At 39.0% G+C, this 21,317-nt stretch overlaps 1 protein-coding gene across 2 annotated transcripts in view; it reads left to right on the top strand.

Annotated features, from left to right (window-relative positions):
- Nucleotides 1–21,317, top strand: part of LOC121444401 (oligophrenin-1-like) — a 365,423-nt gene that overhangs the window by 321,586 nt on the left and 22,520 nt on the right. For both annotated transcript variants that reach the window (XM_041646215.1, XM_041646216.1), the window contains 2 exons: nucleotides 15,556–15,703; nucleotides 20,592–20,915. In XM_041646215.1, coding sequence (XP_041502149.1) covers nucleotides 15,556–15,703; nucleotides 20,592–20,915 — 472 coding nt within the window. The remainder of the gene's footprint in view (nucleotides 1–15,555; nucleotides 15,704–20,591; nucleotides 20,916–21,317) is intronic.

Genomic DNA, 21,317 nt, shown 5'->3' with positions numbered 1-21,317 from the left:
GCTCTTTAATAGAAAGGGCTTAAACACACTGGCTTTCAGATTCTCTATCAGCCCCTTTTAAAAAATACCTAGCTAGTCTGTAAAGAAAACTTAAATGTGTAAGGCAAGCTGATGCTTAAAGGAGTCAATTCCGAGATTTGTCTCAGCACTGTTGTTTTTAAGTAATTTGAATCACCTCTAAATTTCCAAGTAGGAGAGCAGATAAGTAACTGGGGAAAGGAAGTTCTCCCCCCTCCACTAATCCCCTAGAATAGCACTGTCAATTATTCTGAAGTTCTTAGTCTCTAGCCCATGAAATAGTGTGTGGATCAGGGTACGCTAACCCGATACTGCTGGCTTGAGACACAGAGGTAATTTGGATTGGCAGAGGAAGGTTGGTTTCTGTTTTCTGAACATTTTGTTTGGGGCAGCTGGTGGGAATTACAGGGAAAGAGAGAGGCCAGCTGGGAAGGCAGTTCTTAGTGATTTAGTTCTGAGGATAGAATTGTATTTCCCTTAAGGAGATGGAATATGGGACAGATTCATTTGGCTATCAGAACGAGAAAGTGACTTTTAAAGCTCTTCTGACTCAGGCACTTCATTTTCCATAAAGCCCCGTCTCTTTGCAAAATGCACTGTTGCAGCTCCATCCCCACCCTTGTCTTTGGACCCTCATATCCCCTTGGTTCTTCACAAGGTACTTTATAAAAGAGCTCAGGGACCAGGGTTGAATCCTTGCCTATTCTATTATCTCACGTGTACTTCGGAAAGACATTTGTCAGCTGCACAGCCGGACTTCAGCACTTTCCCCATTTGCTGCTCCTGATTGCACTGTGCTAGAGACCAGTTACTGGTCAACCTGCTCAGAAGTCGATTTTTGAGCAGTGACCCAGGAGTCGGGCTGGGTGCAGTGAGGTGCACTGTAGTCTTAGCTCATCCAGTCCTCATTCCGACTCTGAAATGATGCACATTATTGATTTTCTAGATTAGGGAACAGAGATACTGAGTTTGTTGAGTGGCAAAACTGAGATAAATCTAGTTGTGGCAGCGTAAGGCTGCATCTCAAGGCATGGAGACCTCTTTTCAAGCGAAAGATTAAGGAGAGTAGTCGGTGGTGCTCTCGTCTTTGTATCACTGCTATTGAGGTGGCCATTGTTGCTCTCGTTAACTTCCTCTGCAGTGCTAATATGTGTATTCCAATGCTTTCCTTTTTCTTTATGCATGTTTCTTAGTATTGGGGATGTAACACAGGGCATCACACATACTATGACTGCCGTACCGCTGAGCTACAGCTATAGTCCAATATTTCCCTTCTGGTGGGTGGGTAATTGCCTTTCAATTATGCACCGTGTTGCTTCATGGTCTTCGTATAGTTTTCTGGGAAAACAATTATTTTCAAGGTAATTAGGAAATCCACTACTAATATATGTCAGAATGGATTTTACTGTCTCTAAAGATGAATGGTTTGAGAGCGTGGTTGGAGGAACTGAAAAACTGAAGGATACAGTCTTTGCCACAGATGACTGAGGGGAGTTCTTTTTGTAAACTGGCCAGAGAAAGCTGGATTGTTTTCAATGCAAAGTTTGTGAGAACTCCAATGTTGCCTATGTTCCCAAATGTCCAAACAGGAACTTATCCAGGAAAAAAGACCTCATTGATGTTGTAGCAACATGATGGATTGGAAGAGGCAAACAAGAGTCCCTTTTAAAAAAACAACTCTGATTTATGTATTTTTCTGACACCCAATCTAGCAGCCCCGAGGACACAGACCACAGCCCTGGTTTGCTTCTTTTTCCTGAAATGTGACTTCTGTAGATTTGTGTCGGCCGCCAGAGGGCAGCAAGAGAACAGAGAAATGTGTTTCCCTCTTTGTGGAATGATAAATGACAGATACACACATTCAGACACACATACACATGTGTGTGTATTAATTTGAAATGTAAACGCTGATTGCAAATCACAATGCGTCTTACTATAAAGCTTGTTTTTAGTGTTTATATTTTAAAATGTACCTGTCGTCATCTAAATATTCATTAATAGTACACGCACGTATATGTGTGCATATGTAACAGGAATAAAGAGAGGGTGAGAGAATCTAATTAAGTCAGATCTGTGCTTCATTGCATATAATTTCTGAAATGATAAGGTTAAGCTAAAAAGTTATTAAGAATAACATTTTTATTAGCTTGTTCATGTTAGGACATTTTCAGAATCTAATATGTAGTTAGCTGAGAATTTGACAAACATTTTCAAATGAATCTTCAGAAAAGTATCTTTAAGTATGCATATTGAGATCAAAGGGTAACCTGAAGAAAAATAGCTTTGAGCAGGGATTATTAAGATTGAGAAACTTCAGATGTGTTCACTAGTCATAGTGAATCTTTTAAGGATACAGTTTCGAGGTTTCAACCCTGCCTGAGTTGAGTTCTTCACACATTTTCCAGCAGCCGGGTTCTCTCAGCTAGCCTTTGGATCACAGTCAGGGCTTGCTGCAGCTCAGTCAGCATGTCCAATCCCAATGAGATGGCGTGTGAAGTACAGGGTACATTTGGGAGTGACATTTGCCCCCAGTGTTCTGATACCTGAAATCCTCATTATGAGTCAGTCTTTCGATTCTGGTCACCCTGATCGTTCTCTGGAAGATTCAGCAAAAGGTAGCGATACATTCTCCTCTCCCTTTCCTTTCTCCAGCTGGCACTACAATCCTCCCAACAGTAAGAACCATAGGTAGCATTTCACGAGAACTTACTATATACTAAGCCTTTGCTGTTCAACATTCTATCGAGTCCTTCCAACAACCCTTGAGGTGTTCTCCCATTTTACTGGTAGGTAATGAGACAGAGAAAGGCTAAGTTTGCTGTGGGTTATCAAAATCAAACATGTTTGTTGTTGTTGTTGTTCGTATCTAGTTTATATGTCCAAGCGGAAACACACCTAAATAGAATAAATACCTTTTAAAGGTATTATTGACTCACTTGTTGTTGTTATTTTAAATGCTGGGGATGGACCCCAGGGCCCTGCACCTATGAACTGCTAGGCAAGCCCTGAGCTATAACCTTAGTTAGCCTTTGCCATTCTAAAAAGATTTCCAAAATGATACAGACTATTTTCCTCACTAGACGGTGATTGTTTCATAGAATTTATCTCTGTGTCTGACATGGCTTTGGAGTACTCTGAAGTCTCCGGTCAAAGTCTAGACGATATAGTAAGACTGGGGTCAGTAGGCTAGAGGGCCAGATGGTGGACTCTGGCAGCCAGGCCTGGAACAGCCTGACTTTTTGTAGTCAGGCAGTTGTGCCAATAGGAGTTTTAGAGGCTAGGGAGCAGTGGACGAGGCCTGAGAGATTGTGTGCTTTATTTCTGATCTCTGAGATTTTGTGGCTGATGACTGGGTCACGGCTACTTCTTTGGATTAACACAAAGAATCCAGGAAGTGTCCTGGTTAACTATATAGGCTTCTCAAGTATCTCTAGTGATGTGAAAGCAATGAAAAGAATGGAATAACTTTAGAACCAGACAGCCCTGGAGTGTAGTTCTAATTGTATCCTTTGCTATCTGGGTGGTCTTAAGCAAGTCAGTTTTTCTCCCTGAGCGGTGTTTGCCTCCTTTTAAAAAAGGAGACAAATGATTAACCCTACCTCAGTGTCATTAGGAGGATTCGCTATGATAAAGGTGTCCAGTGCTCTGTATGCCTATGTCCAGTGCTCATAGCACAATGCCTATGCCCTCCCCCACCAGCGTTTTAGAGTATGCATGGGAAATGAACTTGATCTTAGTGGGCACATTCTCCTATAATCATTTTTCCTTACTGTCTCCGAATTCATTGTAATAAAATAAGCTTGTCTTAGAGGTCCTTTGACCCTTATTTACTTTTGTTTCCTTGTGGTAAAGACACTCTTCACTTCCACAGTCTAAATCATACTATGCTGGTCCAAAAGAAGCACTCCACTTGATATCTATCAATCCATTCTTCATAGAAAACACATAATTACCAATTCCACTCAGAACATTCTTAGCAGGATCTGACTGCATTCTTTCATTCCCTTGGTGTTCTCATTCCAAGGCAACCAACCAGGGAATGGATAGCCAATCAGAGCATGGGTTACAGACCTAGTAAATATAGTTAATGGAAGGCAATGGTTATTTTCTACAGTAGATGCTGTACTTTAAGGGAAAGGAGACCATATTGGGCCTTAGAACTTGGGCTCTAATCACAATTCTATCTTCTACTAGTTTTGGAGCCCTGGGCAATTCATAACTCCTCTTTGGATATTAGTTTTTCCACAAGTACAATGTATGAATAGGACCAAATAGCATTCTACAATATTATATCTAAAAAGAAAATCTTAAAGACTATGTGTTGCTGAGTCAAAAGACAGTCTTAATGACAGCCCTCTTTTAAAAGTTGGCTCTTGTTTACAAGAGACGTGACATTTTCAAAGTTATGTAGATACTCCAAGCAAACTTGGTGACACACTTGATGTTTAAAGTGGTTTGTGCCAAATGCTAAGAGCTTATTATTTTTGACCCCATTGCCACCTTTGTTTCTAATGCATTTTAAAATACAGTTTCTGCTAGTATAACCAGACCTCAGAAAAGCTCAATCTAGCCTCAGCCAGAGTTGAAATGGAGAGTTGGTGGAAAGCTGGCATTCTTCAGGGCCAGATATTATAGCTTAGATTTCTAGAAGTTCAAGGTAGGCTTTTTTTGTTGTTTTTCTTTTCCTTTTCTTTTGTTTTCTACAATCTGATATGTGGAACCTGGAAGCCCCATCTGGGGTGAATCTCCATAGTTGTTCAGCTCTGTGAGTTTTTGACAATTTGAAAATGACCATCTTTTATTAAACTTTATTCTCACACCTAAATGCATGACAGAGGAAAGTCTACAATGGGAGAAATTTATCACCAAGCTTAGGTAAGTAGTTCATGAACCTCCAGTTCATTGAAGGTAGTTCATTTCTGGCTGTGCCTCCAAATTTCAGTGTTGTAATTCAGATTTAGTTCTCAGAACCCTTTAGAAAGAGGAGGAATGTCCTGGAGTTGGACACCTGACTCCAACCCTAGGCAACAGCCAACAGCTACCTGAATAGAATTTAGCCTTGGATATTGATTTCCTTTTGACCAGGCATTGCAGATTTTTCTCAGTGAATATTTTACACGGTACCAATCATGTGTCCACAAATAAGCACTATTTTGGCACAAGATTCTATTCTGACCACTCTCTGAGATTGTTTTCCTATTCTCACTCTTAGTAACTGCAAGAGCCTGGGTATTCTTACCTAGTTTTCAGAGAGAAGTCAGTTAGTCATATAGTTGCTGGAATTTTGATGTGTGGGAAACTTGTACTGCCTGATCCTGCTCCCATTCAAATAATCATTTGTTCAAATTAAAATGTTTCCTTCTTATATAGTAGAAAGAGTGTTAGCCTTGAAGTCAGACACTTCAGAGTTCATAACATGGCCTTGCTACTTATTATCAGGTAGCCTTGGAAAGATACACTCTCTTTATTCCCAGCCAAGCCCTTGGCCTTAAATCCCCTCTCCAGCCTTCTCTCCAAGCTGGTCTAGTCTTTCTGTTAGCAAAGAATGCCCACTTACTCTTTCAGCTATGTAAAAGACCCCAGAGTCTAGAGAAGGAAAAATGAGGACCAAAGCCCTATCAAATTCTGTTGGTAATTATTTACTTTTCATTTATATTTCCAACCATTCTTTCCTCTTTTAATACTATCAATGGGGTGGATAGATGGATTAATTCTGTGCTGACCATAACGTAATAGTTAGCTAATTAATCATATATTTAAAACCCAAGTTTTCATTGGAGAGAAAAGAAATTATGAAAAGTCACTAAGTAAATAGAACTTTAGAACTGTACCTAACACTTAAACATGGTATAGGACTTTACCATGAAAACAGTCCTTTATCCATCATTTGTCCCTGGGAAAAGTTTGTGCTGTCCAAGTTGTACTTTAGTCACTTGTCTGAGTCCACCGTTAGAATCATTTTCTCTTTCCTTCTCCGCTATCACTGTTGCCTTCCCTTCACAATGATATCAGAAGGCCTAAGAGAGCTTGGTTCTCTATCTTCCATCATTGACCCAGTAGAAAAGCCTTGTTTCCTGTGAGTTTGGGGTTTGTTTCTTCTATTTAGAAGGTATACTGTCCATCATTGGAACCAACTTAGAACAAGCCCTTTCGTGGATAGTCAAGAAATCAATGGTGGAATAAGCAGTGCAGGCTGGGGTTCTTTTCTTGGGCTCTCCAATGCCCTTTTCATCTATAAAAGTCTCCTCCTTAACATTGGGCTACCAACAGTAAATCAAGGGATTTGGGGCTCTTGATTACAGAAACCAATAAAGTGTGCTCCAAATAATAAAAAGCAGAAGCTCTTGCATTCGTCTTCTTTCTTGCCCCTCTCTTAAGAGAAATTATGACATCTCCCTTCCAAAGTTTTCCTTCTCAGTCCCACAAGTTAGGTCTGCAGGTAATAGCCCAGTTCTCAAGTGCCCATGATATTCATTCAATGAATGGTTACTAATTTTGTGGTATATAACAATCAAAATTCTGGCACTGGAAATACTCCTATAAACCAAACAAAAGCCTTTTAAAATAAGTCTCATATTTTCTTGGGGAAAGACCAATTAGACACATTTATCAAATGATAGTAAATACTCTGAAAAAAAAAAACAAAGCCGGTAAAGGTTAGTATTTGTAAGATAATGAAAGAAGGCCATTCACAATGGAAAATTTAGACAGCGATCTCCATGAAATAAGAATATGAGCTATGGTAGCTCTCTTAGAGCTCTATGAATACTAAAACCAATTATAGGGGCCCCAAGGCAGATGTGTGGTTGGTATGTTGAACAGCGAAGGGAGGATAGTGGAATGAGCAAAGTAGCCGTTTGTTTCATTTCTCTTCTCAAAGGCTACACAAGGGCTAAATTCATCTTTCAAAAGATGTGGGCCAGGCAGTAAACATTATTGACTGTGTTCCGGAAACGGAGTCAAGAGGATTGCTGTAAGTTAAAGGCCATCCTGAGCTACATATAATGAGTTCCAGGACAGCCTGGGCTACAGAATGAAACTCTGTCTCCAAAAGTAATCAAAACATTGAAACAAAATACACAAAGTGAGGTCTTTAGAGGGCCTACAGAACAGAAAGAGGTAAATTACTTCTCTTACCAAACGAATTGCCAAAATTTCCACATTAACGTTTGGCTCCACGGTTTACATCTGCAGACCAGCTTTGGGAGGGATGTTGCAATCTGTGATGACTTTGGGGTTATGCAGGCCACATTTTAATTTCAGAGTGGTCACTTAACCAGGATTATATGGCCCCTCTACTTTTCTGTACTTCTCCCATTTGGACAGAATACAGCTTTAAGCTTCCCATTTACCCTCTCTGAGGCCGGATTTCTGGTATATTGGCAGAATTGGTCTCAGAAGGTTCCTGATCAGTGTCTCAGTCAACTTGGCACCTCTTCCTAAAAAAACAGGCTTCAAGAAAGTGCTGTTGTCAATGTGCTGCAGATAGTTTGTGTAATGAGGTAAGGGATAAAAAGATCATTTGATGTGGCACAGACTTTGGAGAGTCCCTGAATCCCTGTCCTCTGTTCTCTGTGCCGCAGAAGCATTTCCGCCACCCCATTTCTTCCCTCCCTTGCTCTTTCCCTGACAACAAACATTTCTTTCTGCCTATGTCTTTACCCAAGTATACATAGGTGTAATTTCTTTGTAGTGTTGCTGATAATTATAATCATTACCATATATCGATAGCAAATATTTTGCAGTGTAGGCTCATAATCACATTCAGTGACCACAATTCTAGTAGGCAGTCATTATGTTTTTAGCAACTGAAGTCTCGAGTCTCACCTAGGGTTGCATAACTAGGAAGTAGCAAAGCCTCAACACAACTGACCTTGACTCCAGCTAGACTCAGTAGTCTTTGTGCGCTGTACTCTTTCCTATTCCAGTTGGACACGTGGTGAAAAGGTGTCTGTTATGTAATATCTTACTGGGCCTGGCAGCCAACATTCATCTGCTCATTGCAAAAATGGTTATTGAGCTGCAGCTTTTTGTCTGGTGCCCCATTCCACCCTTGCTTTTACACAGGCACGGGTGGGATGTCTCTGACATCAGGAAATGAATATGATTGCCTGGGAATTTTGTATCTACTCGTCCTTGGGAAGTAATGTGTTAAGTATCATGATGGAAATGTGCCCTAGATTCTATAGATGTACATGGAAAAATGATAGTGCTTTCTCCGTCACCCCACCTCCTCCTTTATGTCTTCTGTTCGTTCTTGTCTTCCTCTTCATTTTCAGTCCTTTTACTTTGGATGAAATATAAGGCGATATAGTTGAGGGTGGCTTGAACCCTTGATTCTCCTGCGTTAGCCTCTCAAATTCTGGGACCATACTTGTACATAAGCAACCTGACTACAGAAGTTCTCTCAGAGCAGTTAGTTCATGAGGAAAATCCTCAAAGTCAGCAGATTAATTTGAGGTACCAGAAAACTCTCTGTATTAAATTCTTAGAAGTAGGTATTGTAAATGCAGCCTTTCAAATAAGGCAGAAGTTCATTTTTATCTTGTGTAGAAAACTAGAGGTGACACACGATAGATAGGACATCACACCATCCTCATGACATGGATGCAATATCGAAGCTTTAGTTAGTGTTCCATTTGTCCTTTTTTTGTGGTCCAGGGAGAAAGGGAAAAGAGGCAGAATGGAACATACAGAGCTTCTTTATAATAAAATGATTCAAAAGATTGTATGCATCATTTCCATTTCCATTTCATTCTTTAAGACAATTGTTTAAAGCATTGTCTAAACCAATTCCTCAACTCACAACAAGAGAGGCTAAGAAATGTAGGTATGGGTCTAAGCTAGGGCTGGAGAGATGGCTCAGCGGTTAAGAGCATTGCCTGCTCTTCCAAAGGTCCTGAGTTCAATTCCCAGCAACCACATGGTGGCTCACAACTATCTGTAATGAGGTCTGGTGCCCTCTTTTGGCCTTCAGGCACACACACAGACAGAATATTGTATACATAATAAATAAATAAATATTTTTAAAAAAAGAAGAAAGAGGGTGTTAGGATGAGCAATGAGTAACCTCTTCCATCATTATTGATGTGGTCTGCTCATCACAGAAACTCTGGATACATACAGGAATGAGAGATCAAAGAGACAGAGAAGTACTAAAAAGTCAAAGAAATAAACACCAAAGAGCAGAAAGAGCGATCATAACACAGAATAGGGGTAGTCTGGGGCGAATGGAGCCATACAGGGAAATAGGAACTGAAGGTTGTGAGCAGTGGCCAGAATTTAGAGTATCTCCTGCTAGTAAAGGAACTCAATTTGAACTTTGTCCTCAAAACAGTGAGGCGTCACTGAGATCTTTTCAACTGAGGAACAGCACAATTAAATTTGAGTTAAGAAAGATCACCCAACTTATACCAGAGCAAACAGATTTAAGAAAGGAGTGACTGGAAGCAGAAAGAACAATTAGGAGGCCATGTAGTAATCAGAAAGAGACATAAAACTCTGAGCTAAGGCAGTGTCAGTAAGGAGACGAGAGATCAGAGAGATAGAAGGAGGTACAATTAGGAAACCTTGGTGAGTAAATGGATGGGAAACTGGAGACAGGGAGGATATTGGGATGATGTACAGAGATTGGGCATTACCATTATTTTGCGTAAGAAATTATAATAGAAGAGTCAAGTGGTGATACCTTTTGAAATGTTGTTTGAGTTGCTTTTGGGTTGTCCATAGCACCACTGAGTAACTAGATACACTGTACAGAAAAAACTAGATGAGTCTGGGAGTGCAGGAAGTAAGAATGGATGGAACGGCTGTGGCGAGTCTGTGTTCATGAGTTCACAAGAGCACTGAGAACGCAATCCTGAACAATATCAAGATTTATTGAGAACCAGGGAAAGACACAGGGCAAGGCTCAGAATCAAACAAAGTAGAAAGGAATGGGAAAGACATTATTGGGAAAGGACTAGGTAATTGTCGCAATACTCTTGAAAAGTCAAAGTCAGGTTTAAAAGTTGCTTGGATCTGGAAAATAGGTTAGTGGTGATTATTATGAAAATTATCTAGAGCTGAAGAGATGGCTCAGCAGTGAAGAGAACCAGCCTACAGTAGATCCAGGTGGAATTTGCAGCTCTCCCATGGAGGCTCACACCCATCTCTAACTCCAGTTCTGGGCGTCTAATGCTCTCATCTGGCCTCCAGGCATGACACACATGTAATTCACAGATGAACATGCATGTGAAACACCGATACACACCAAAATAAATAATGAAATTTAAAATCATTCTGGAAGAGAAGGGGTGTGGTCATGGCCACATTGAAGAGCAGTGGAAGTCAACCAGGTTAGGGAGTAAAGATGAAAAAGTGTATGATGTCAGCTCAGGGAGAATTGTCCGAATGAGAGAGTTCAGTATGTCTGAATGCTACAGAGAAGTAGTAATGTACAGAAGTAGCAGATTATGCAAGAAGGTCCTTCAAGAACCAGGAAGAGATCACACGGGATTGAGGGCACAAGTAGGACTTTCTGGTTTTTGAAATAAAAACTAGGGATGAGGTAAGTTGAGTTTATGAGTTTATGCCAGTGAGAAAATAGAAAATTGAAGATATTTCCTTCTAAGGACCTCTGCTTTCTCTGAAGTGTGAGATAGGGTTATCTAAGTGAAACTATCCTTTGATATAGTGTGCTACAAATGCTTGGCAACCATTACATCTAACTGAGCAAGAGGCAGCAATGATGAGGTTGTCTCCAGGAATAATGCTTCCTTTAGTGCTATCTGAAGTGTCAGATGTATTGGTGGTTGAGTGGATAGATGGATAGATGGGTGGATATTTAAAAAACAACCAACAAACACTAACACACTATGTATTCTGTTTTCTCCTTCCATTGAACTTTTTCAAAGTATATTTAGAAACCCAATCTAGAAAGAAAAAAAAAAAACCTTTGGCACCCACCCACATTTAGTAATTATTTTGTTATTCTTATCCCGTTTTAATAAAGTTAGTTTTTTTTTTTCAACCTTGACTTTATTTTGTCAGTTTGGGCCAATAGTTCTTGATTGTAGAGATTGTTCTGCATATTATAAGAACGCCATGTTTAGCATCATCCCTGGCCTTTCTTTACTACACACCATTCCCCCTCCTACACTTGTGATGACAAAATATTTCTATAGGCAACATGAAAGATGCCTTCAGAGACAAAATTCCCCCCAGTAGGGAAATTCTCTTGTTAAAATAGACAAGTCCTTGAGAAAGAGAAAGCGAGGGGGAGAGATGGGAAAGAGAGAGAGGAGAAAAAGAAGGGATTAATGCTAGAGAAGTACTTTTATTTACTAGTTGACCATTATATTTGATTATATTTGAAGTAAGTGTAATCTCTCTCTGGGCAGATTGGAATACTGAGGTTAAGAGAAGTTAAATAACTTTACTTATGATGACTAGGTAACAAATGTTACACCTGAGATTTGAATGCAGGCATGTTAGATCCCTAAAATTTAGGTTCTTTGTTAATCATCAGTAAAAAGCAAATAAAGATTAATACATACTCACACATTGCAAAACCATGTTTAAATCATGCTGTCATGTTCATACTGTCCTATCGGCTATTTTAAAATATTTACTAAATCTTTCAATCTCATTTCCCATGAATCTCCATCATGTTTTAATAGTTACATAATATTTGTCTCTAGATGAATCATAATTTATGTGACCATATTCATGTTGTATGAATTTTAGAATTTCATTTAAGGAATGTTGCATAAAAGTTATCAGCATATAATTATGTGAGTGTTTTTGCTCCATGAGAGTCCTAGAAGTGGTGATAATCAAAGGAACATTTAAAGTCGCTGCTTTAATGAAACCAAATATAGCTAAAAGCAAATCACTATCTCAACAGAGCTTATAAAGATGGTGTTCATCCATTTATTTACTAGTTCAGTGGAATATATTAGTCTAATGGAAAATGTAATGTATTGTTCTTTTAAAATGCATTTTATGATTGGCAGTGAAGCTGTTGCATTTTCATGTTTCTGAGCTATTTATTTTTCTACCTTTTCATATGTCTCTTTAAACTTTTCTTCATTTTTTCTGTTTTAGAAGCTTGCTTAGTTCTTATTATTTGATATTAGCTCATTGACTATTATGTGTATTGTATTTTTCTATAGTGTACCTTAAAATGTATTACTAGTATCTTTTTTCTAGATTGATTATTTTTTATTATAGCTACCATTCATATTTTTCTTAGGAAAGCATAATTGGACTAGTTTTCAGGTTTATAATAGAGGCTTATAAAAATATGCAATTTTGGCTGTTATATTTGCTAAGCTTAAAATTATCTCTCTCATAAGACACAAAATAACTTTGAAGGAAATATGTTATCTAATGTATAAGATATGGATTAATATTCTGATTTTCACAACACAGTGTTATGACTTTTCAATTATTTCATTATCATGGCTGATCTTTCTGTACTGAGTTGTCTTTCTGAAAAAAATTCTAATTATTTATGTAGTTTGTAAGACTTTATTTGGACTTTCTATATTCGTTGATCCATTTTAACACTGATGCCAATGCCACACTGTCTTGATTATCACAGGTTTGTATAATAAGGCTTGAAATCAGGTAATAGCAGACCTCCAACTCTATTTTTCTTTTAAGATATTTTTTTTGGTTAAGTTCTTTGAATTTTATAAATTTTGAATGAGCTTATTAATTCTATCAAAAACCTTTATTAGGGTTGTGTTCAATCTGAAGTACTTTGAAAGTTTTGGTAATGGGGCAAACTGTGTCCTCTCTGGTATTTTTCATGGTCATTTTTATTGCCTTGCCTAAGAAAGGCCCTGCTGTGCTCTGCTTAGACTCCCCTTTCTACACTGCTGTCTGCATAGATCTCTGTAATTTGCAAGTGTGATAATGATCAAAAGCCTTGCCTTGTTTGTTTTCATCATCTCCAGGAAACACTAACTGTCATAACTACCTTCTCAATGGCTCAGAAACCACTGGTGCATGTGTTTCTTCTGTTTCGTTTTGTCCTTTGTTTTTTTTTCTTGTGTCAGACTGCAAGAAAATAAGGTCCTATGGCAATATCTTATAAAGAAGTAGTTGAAATGATGTCTTCCGGAAGGGGGTGCATTTTCCTTGTGTGTCTTATTTATAAATGTGTTTGATTTTTGAGTCACCAGGTCAAGGCATTCTCATGGATCTCAGAAAGAGTGGGAAATATAATAGACTTGCCTTTATAAAGCTTAAAATCTAGTACAGCCATAATTGAAATCAGTGTGGAGGTTTCAAAAGAAAGAAAGACAGGTGGGAGGGAGGGAGCAAGGGGGAGAGAGAAGTTATCTTAGTTAGGGTTACTATTGCTGTAATGAAACACCATGACCTAAAGCAACTTATGAAAGGGTCCATGTAACAGTCCATCCTCAAAAGGAATGAGAGCAGGAACTCATGCAGGGCAGGAACCTGGAGACAGGAGCTGATGCAGAGACCATGGAAGAGTGCTGCTTACTGGCTTGTTAACAACCACATGACTTGGTCAACCTTTTTTCTAATAGAACCCGGGATCACCAGCCTAGGGATGTCACCACCCACAATTGATGTCTCCACCATCAATCACTTAATAAGAAAATGCTCCACAGGCCTACCCGAACTTTCATCTATGGAGATACCTTCTCAGTAGATGTTCCTTCCTCTCAGATGATAAGGCTTGTATCAAATTGACATAAAACTAGCTAACACAAAAGCTAACAATAAAATTACTATATGACTCAGCTGTGCAATTGCAAAGCATTTGCCCAAAGGTCTCTAAACCCTACCATAGAGATACTTGCACACTCTTGTTTACTGCTGTTCTGTACCCAGTGGCAAGGAGATGAATCCAGCCTAGATGCCCAACAACAGATGAATGAAGAATGAAAATGTGGTACACATATACAATGGATTATATTCAACCATAAAGAAAAATGAAATCTGAAGGAAAATAGATGGAATTAAAAAATATATTGAGGCAACCCAGATTCAGAAAGGGAAACACTACTATTCTTTCTCATATAGAGATCCTAGCAAGTTTTTAAAGATGTGCATTTAGATGGAAGTGACTTTGTGTAGATGCCAGGAAACTGGGAAGGGGCCCGTGAGAGAAGACAAAAGAGGCTTCAGGGGAGAAGAGCAGGGAGGGTAATAGAACATGTGTGGTCTGGACATGCTAAGAGGAATACTGGGTGTGGAAATGTTTAAGCAGACATTGGTGGGGCCGCAGAGAGAAAATGGAGAGGAGAAGGGAAGAGTTAACAACAACAATGGTAATAACAATAATAAAACTAGTTAGGAGACAGGAAATAAACTAAGTGAAAATATATGTTTATTTAAATGTATTTGTGTATGTATGTTTAAAACGTGATAAATGTCAAAATAACAAAACATAAAAATTCAGGGAAGAAAGAAATAGGAAGTGTTGGGTAGAGGGAGGTATGTCAAAGTTTAGATGCATTGAATTGGAAGGCCTTTATAAGAAGGGCAAGTAAAACAGAACAAGTAAGCCACATGGATAGTTGGAGAGAGAAATGAGTTCTCTGCGTATAATGAGCAATCGATACAAAGGTTCTGGCATGTATAAAGCATAGGAAGGGGTATTTGTGACTATTACAGTAATGGAGTAGGAGTTCCCAAAATGCTAGCTAGCTATTTCAGTTCTCTGATAGGAGGAGAACCCACTGTGTCCTAGAATCATGCAGCTCAATACTCATCTGCTTACCACTGTTTCATCATCTCTTACTGTCACCCATGAAATCCATGTTGGCTTGTGATTGTATGTACAATGTTCCTGTTAATTTTGCCACTTTTACACAGGCATTTCACATGTTAGCAATTCTAATCACAGCTATTCTTGTACTCCTCAAGAATCATACACACACACACACACACACACACACATAATCCAAGGCACTTTTGATATTCTTCTCAATTTTATTTTCCTTCTATTTTTAAATAATTAACATGCCATATTATGAAAATTTCTGTAGGTGATCAAAATAATATGAGAGAAAACCATTTTTCTTCTTTTTCTTCCTCAGTATTGAGACAACCTGCATATCTAGATACTTAAGTATCCTTTTTGAAATTTTGAGTGCATACACGTATATGTACGCAGGAATGTGTTTAGTAACCCTTTACCCTCACCTCCACCCATACAAAGTAGCTCGACAGGCCTGTTGGGTAGTTGCTGCTATCCTCTTATTCCAATTGAGAGAGGATGCTGAGATTCAAAGGTAGATGTCTTACCTAAAGTCTCACTGGTAGTAAGTATAAAGTCCAGGGTTGCTTCACTATTTATATCGACATTCTTTCTCCACACAGAGGGGGTCAGTTCTATGCATTCATTATGGTAGGAGACATCTGAACACTTGCTGGTAGTTAGAGGGAGCAAGAAAATCCCTCCAGTCCCATTAGCCGCTTTAGCATCCACATGGTCAACCAGATACAGTGCTGGACTGCATCAAGGAGTAGTTTGCTAATTATCTCTTGGGTATCTTCCTTCCTTCTCTACAGATATATTTGGGTCCACCTGAGGATAGCCAAATACCTCCAGTGCCTCCGCCTCGAGTGACAGCAAGAAGGCACAAACCAATCACAATCTCGAAGCGTTTGCTGAGAGAGAAGACAGTGTTCTACACTTCTTCCCTCGAGGAAAGTGAAGGTCAGTGGTTAGTACGACAGCTACATACAAAGAAAATACTGGAGGACAGAAATGGGAGTGTGACTATTTCCTCCATGCAATGATAGACCCTTCATAGGTCTTTGGCTTACAAGCAGTCAGAAGAAGCAAGGCTTATAGTTTGTATTCTAAGAGGAAATTAGATTACTGGAAGTGGATGGGGAAGGGGTGAATCCTGCATGATCCCTTGCAAGGCTAGCAGCAAATCCAAGTTATTCATCGGTATGTTACTCTAGTTCATTGAAATATGTGTACAAGATTCTTGCTAATGTTTTGAGAATGTAATTTAAATGCAGCTACCATGGGTTGAATGATGGCCATGTTCCAAGTAATTTGAAAGAGGCCAAATGAAATTAAACCACATGCCCCTGCCCTCAAGGAGCTTATAGGACAGAGGAAGATATGGCTATGTGAAAAAATGAGCATCATCCACTGGGATGATTCTTCCTGAGGAGACTGTACTTGTCCTAAATAGGCCTTAGCCCCTGCCACTCCTCTAACTACTTTTATCTCCTCATGACCAAACCAAGCACTGCACTGTTCTTGTGAATTGGTGAGCTACATGTGACAGGTAACCCCTCTCTCTTTGTGGGGCACTAGACTTGGCTTTCAGGACACTAAACTTGATCCCTCTCTTTTCATCCACCTCATCCCCCTCTACTGCTTTTCTTTTTCTAATTTTGATATTTGAAGACTCCAAAGGTCTTAACCTCCTTTCCCATGCTTTTCTTGTACACCGCCTAAGTTTCTTGCATGTAAAAAGCGTCTAAATGTTGCAGAGGACTCCCCAGTTCATTTAGATACAGGATTCGTTCTACCCTTTCCATTCACATCTGACATTAGAAATTCAAGAGGAATGGACCATGATTTGTATTTTATTTTAATGGTGGTGGCTGGAACCTAGTCCTTTGTACAATGACAGGTGATCATTCTATCACTAAGCTCCACATCGCTTCCTCAGCCCAAAGCAACTCTTGATTTTCTATTGCTTCTGAACCTACTCCTTTCGTGATGCCTCCCCTCTCAACTTCCAGCTCCAGAACACTGAGGTCAAGAGTGTTGGTCTTTCCTGGTAGCTCTTTGTCCATTCGCTCTCACATTAGGTCCATCAGCAATTCATTGGGCTGTGGATGTACATCACATATGAAATCCTTGGTTTTCCTTTGGACCACACACTCTGAGGTTGTACCATCTCTTCCCAGCTGTCTGTGCTGGCCTGCTTGAATGCCTCTAATCCATTTTCCAAAGCAGCCAGCAAATTCTCCATCCTTTCAAAAATGTGAAGCCCATGACCTCGTCCCTCTGCTCCAAACTTCTAGTGACCTCTCTTCATGTTTTGAATAAAATTGTTTTTATGCTGTTTTCAGTGCCCCGTGCTTATCTATCTGAACTTTCTTTATGTACTTTCTGTCCCTTTTGCTCTCTGTTCTCTAGTTTCATGACCCTTGATATTCCTTATGGGTCTCAAGTTTACATTGCCATCTCCTTGTAGAGACCTTTTCTGAGCACCCAAGTTAAACATTTCTCCCTTCCTGTCCCCTTACACTGCTTTGTTTTATTCATGTCACCTGTTACTACTTGATGACATATTTAGTAGCTACTTTCCCCCTAAGAACGTTAGATCCATTTTTATCACCGGGTCTGGGACCAATCCCTGCTATATATACATTGTGTGTGTTCAGTACATATTTATAATGTGAATGAATAGTTATATTACGAATATGAATAGAAAGGGATTATCTAGCTCAAGGGATCACTTCCATAGAGGAGGAATAGAAAGTGGAAAATGGGAGTACCGGATGCTTGTTTTGTTGCCCCATAATTAGGTTTTTATGAAATTAATTTATTTATAATGTTCCCTCCAAAAAACTTATACTAACAGAACTTTTTAGAACTTTATGCCCTACACCAACACAGAACTTGCTACATAATAAGTGCCCAATTACTGAGTGTATTAGATGAATTAACTGGGTGTCAGTAGACCTCAGGTCTAATTTCATTTTGGTCACTAGCCTGTTGAGTAAATTGAACTGGGGTTCAATTTGCCCTGCTCTATGATGAGGGCTTTGTACCAGATCTTCAGTGAGATTACAGTTTACCCACTAATTTTTGGACTGATAAATAATGCCCAGGTCATAAAATAAACCCCATTAAATTATAAATCCCAGTAAAATGTATTTTGCACAACTACCTTATCTGAAAATATTTGCATTATCCTAAAAAGGAAATCTTCCAATTCTTTCCCCTCCCCAGCCTCTGGCAATGACTCGCTAACCTTGAAGACTTGTTTATTCTGAAATTTTTATATAAATGGACTCATATTCTATATAATCTTTTATGGCTAGCAACTTATTCTGGGGTGTGTATGTATATTTTCTGCTGCTATATGATATTCCAGGGTGTGACTATACCACGTTATGTTTATCCATTCCTCAGTGAATGGGCACTGAAATTGTATTTGTGTTTTATGAATAGTACTGCTATGAGTATTCAGGTTGTTGGGGGAATGTCTGACTTCAGTTGTCTTGAGTGTATTGCCGAGTATACATTTACTCTAAAGTTAGACTTTTGCAGAGCGACCAAGCTAATTTCCAAAGCACATGTGCCATTTTACTTTCTCACCAATACAGGATGGTGCTTCAAATATTCCTGTATTCTGGTCAGTGCTAATTACAGTAGTCTTATCTTTTCATTCTGTGCATTTTAAGTGGGCGTGAACCTATAATCTCATTTAATCCTCGATATTCCAGTATGAAGTAGGTACCTGAGCTTCAGAAAGTCATTTGTGGCTCAGAGAAGGAGAGTAATTTGTCCAGTTGATACCATGACCAAATTAAAGAGCAGCAATTCTCCCCTTCTATCTTATCCCAAATCCCACATGCCTAGTAGATGTAACACTGTACTTCTTACAATGTGTCCCACCACCATTCTAAGGAGCAGCCAATACTGTTCGCCACTTTTCTTGACAAATGGCATCTCATTATTTGATCTTCAAATTTATATTCTGCCTGTATATAATATTTTAGTAAATCCTTCCCCCACTATCATAGACCCTTTCATATCCTATATCAAATCTTTGGCCATTCTAAGACTGTATTATTTGTTTGACATTGGGCCTTGCTATGTGGCCTATGCTAATATTGAACTTTCAATCCTTCTGCCCCAACTTCCCAAGTGCTAGGATTACAGGAGTGTGCAACTAACTGCACCTTCCAGTCCACCTCTTTAACAAAGAGACCGTGTTTCTTTACGGGTGCTGTTGCAGTTTTGGTCATTGTCATCAGCATTCCCATATGTTTTGAAATCTCTAGTTTGTCCACTCTGATCTGCTTTTCATACTAGATGTTCTGGAAACATCTATTTGACAATGCTTCCTTTCCACCTACCAGAGGTAATGTTCATATTCCTATTCAGGCCTTACTGAAATAGCACCTAGCTAGCATAGACCCATATCTAGCTACTCACATCTTTTATCATAAATGCTCAAGACAAACTGAACTTATTTGCTTTTTAAATATATTTTTGTTTTAAAATTCTTTCATTTTTGAAATTATAATGTATTTGCACTATTCCCCTTTCCCTTCCTTTTCTTCTTTCAAATACTCCCATGGCCTCCTTTTTTATTGATTGTTGTTACATGCATATATGTCAATACATATATATATATATATTATATATTATATACTTAGACATAACCTGCTCACTCTGTATAATGTAATATTTTCTTACAAAGCATGATTTTTTTACTCCTCCAAGCTATTGTTTGTCTGAACAATTTTGATTTGTCTATGACTCCCACCAATTTCTCGGCCAGAGTTCAATGATTAACTCTAAATGATCAGTATAATAATTATATATAAATGAAACCAGATCCTTAAGATTAATTGTCTAGTCAATGTTTAAAATTTCTCACTATCTCATTACAAGAAACAGGTTTCAAATAAGGGCCCTGTGTCACCTTTGCTGAATACAGCTCTCAAATGTCTCCCTTTGCTGAACAGAGACAGTATGCCTAACTACTGGGCTCTAACATGAGCTTTATATACATGTCTGTTTCATTTATTTATTTATTTTTGGGGTGCCGGGAATGAAACCAACAACCTTGTACGTCCCATACCAGTGCTCTATCACTGAGTTGTTAACCCCAGCCCTAAGTTTTCTATTATTAATGAAGGTGACAACGTCCATAGTGGATATTATGAATCTGGGGCATTCGTTGATTTTTTTTTCAGACACAGCGAATAACTTAAAGTAGTTTTGAAAAATTTTAAATATATGTGTGTGGGCTTATTTTTCTAGAGAAAGTCTTTCTGTCTGTTATTGTGTTCTTTAAAGCTTTAACTATATTCAGAATCACTTAAAATCTTATTCTAATGGGCACAGGAAATTACAGAGCACAAAGGCTAGAGGAAGAATGTAAATTGGCTATTTGAGGAGATCTTTACATGGATAGAGAAAGAAATTAAATTCTGTTAGGCTTGTTAGCTTGAAATTGGAGAAACCTTAAAAAATTGCTTTTAAAAGTGCTACTTGGGAATTAGTTGATGCATTTATTTAGAAAGAGTAAATTATGCAATTGATTGGGCACTCTGTCCCTTTTGAATTGCATCCTTTTGAATAAAGCAGATTGGAGACTCGAGTTGATTCAGTTGTGTCGGTGAAAGTCATCCGAACATCTTAAATTGAACCTCATTTGAATGAGACCTGTGACTCCATGCAAGTCAGGCAGGGTGGAGACTGTTCTTGTGGGATGTAGTCAGTCTGTACTAGAATAACAATTTTGAAAATGTGTGCAGATTTTCAGATTTAAATATGTATACATGAAGGTCATGATTAATCTTTCTTCTTTGTACCAATTTATTTTTTTCAGATGAAACCCAGCATCAAACTCCTAATGGTACAATCACTAGCAACCTGGATCCCCCCAAGCTACCGCAGCACCTCAAACTACCCATTCAGAAAAGTGGGGAAACTGACCCTGGAAGAAAGTCCCCAAATAGATCTGTTTCTGACTACCAATCGGAGCCCTGCCCAGAGATGGATGTGGGGAAGTTGGTATTTAGGTTGCAGGATGGAGGGACCAAGGCTACTCCAAAGGCCACCAATGGACCTGTGCCAGGTTCTGGGACCACAAAGACCTCCTCTTTCCATATAAAGAGACCAGCTCCCAGGCCAGTGGCTCACCACAAGGAAGGTAAATGTTTAGCAATGCTATGGGAAGCAGAACTGAACCAAGCTGCTTTTCACCATGGGAACTTTCTAGGGTTGGAGGTATCTTCCTCCCTTGCTCCTGCCCTCCTTCTCTCCCTCTTGTCACGTGTCCTCCCATGTCTTGCTTTTTTGATTGTAATTTTTAAAATTAGCTTGCCAAGTAATTAGTAGGTTTCAGTATGAGATTTTAATGCATATTTCATTTTAGTTGATTCTTATCGCCCATTCCCCATCTCCTTGATTCCCCTTCCTTGCTGTATATTTGCACCTTCAGTATTCCCCCTTCTACTTTGTTCTATTGTCTTCCCGACCTGCTCTCTTAGAGCCTCTTTTGTTTCCCAGTCGCCTGAGTCGCCTTCTAGTTTGCTGCCCTTTACTCGTATCT

The sequence above is a fragment of the Microtus oregoni genome, unplaced genomic scaffold (assembly GCF_018167655.1).
Source record: "Microtus oregoni isolate MIOR12 unplaced genomic scaffold, Mior012 000122F_ref0000035, whole genome shotgun sequence".
Classification (NCBI taxonomy): domain Eukaryota; kingdom Metazoa; phylum Chordata; class Mammalia; order Rodentia; family Cricetidae; genus Microtus; species Microtus oregoni.
This window is presented reverse-complemented; position numbering and strand designations above follow the sequence as displayed.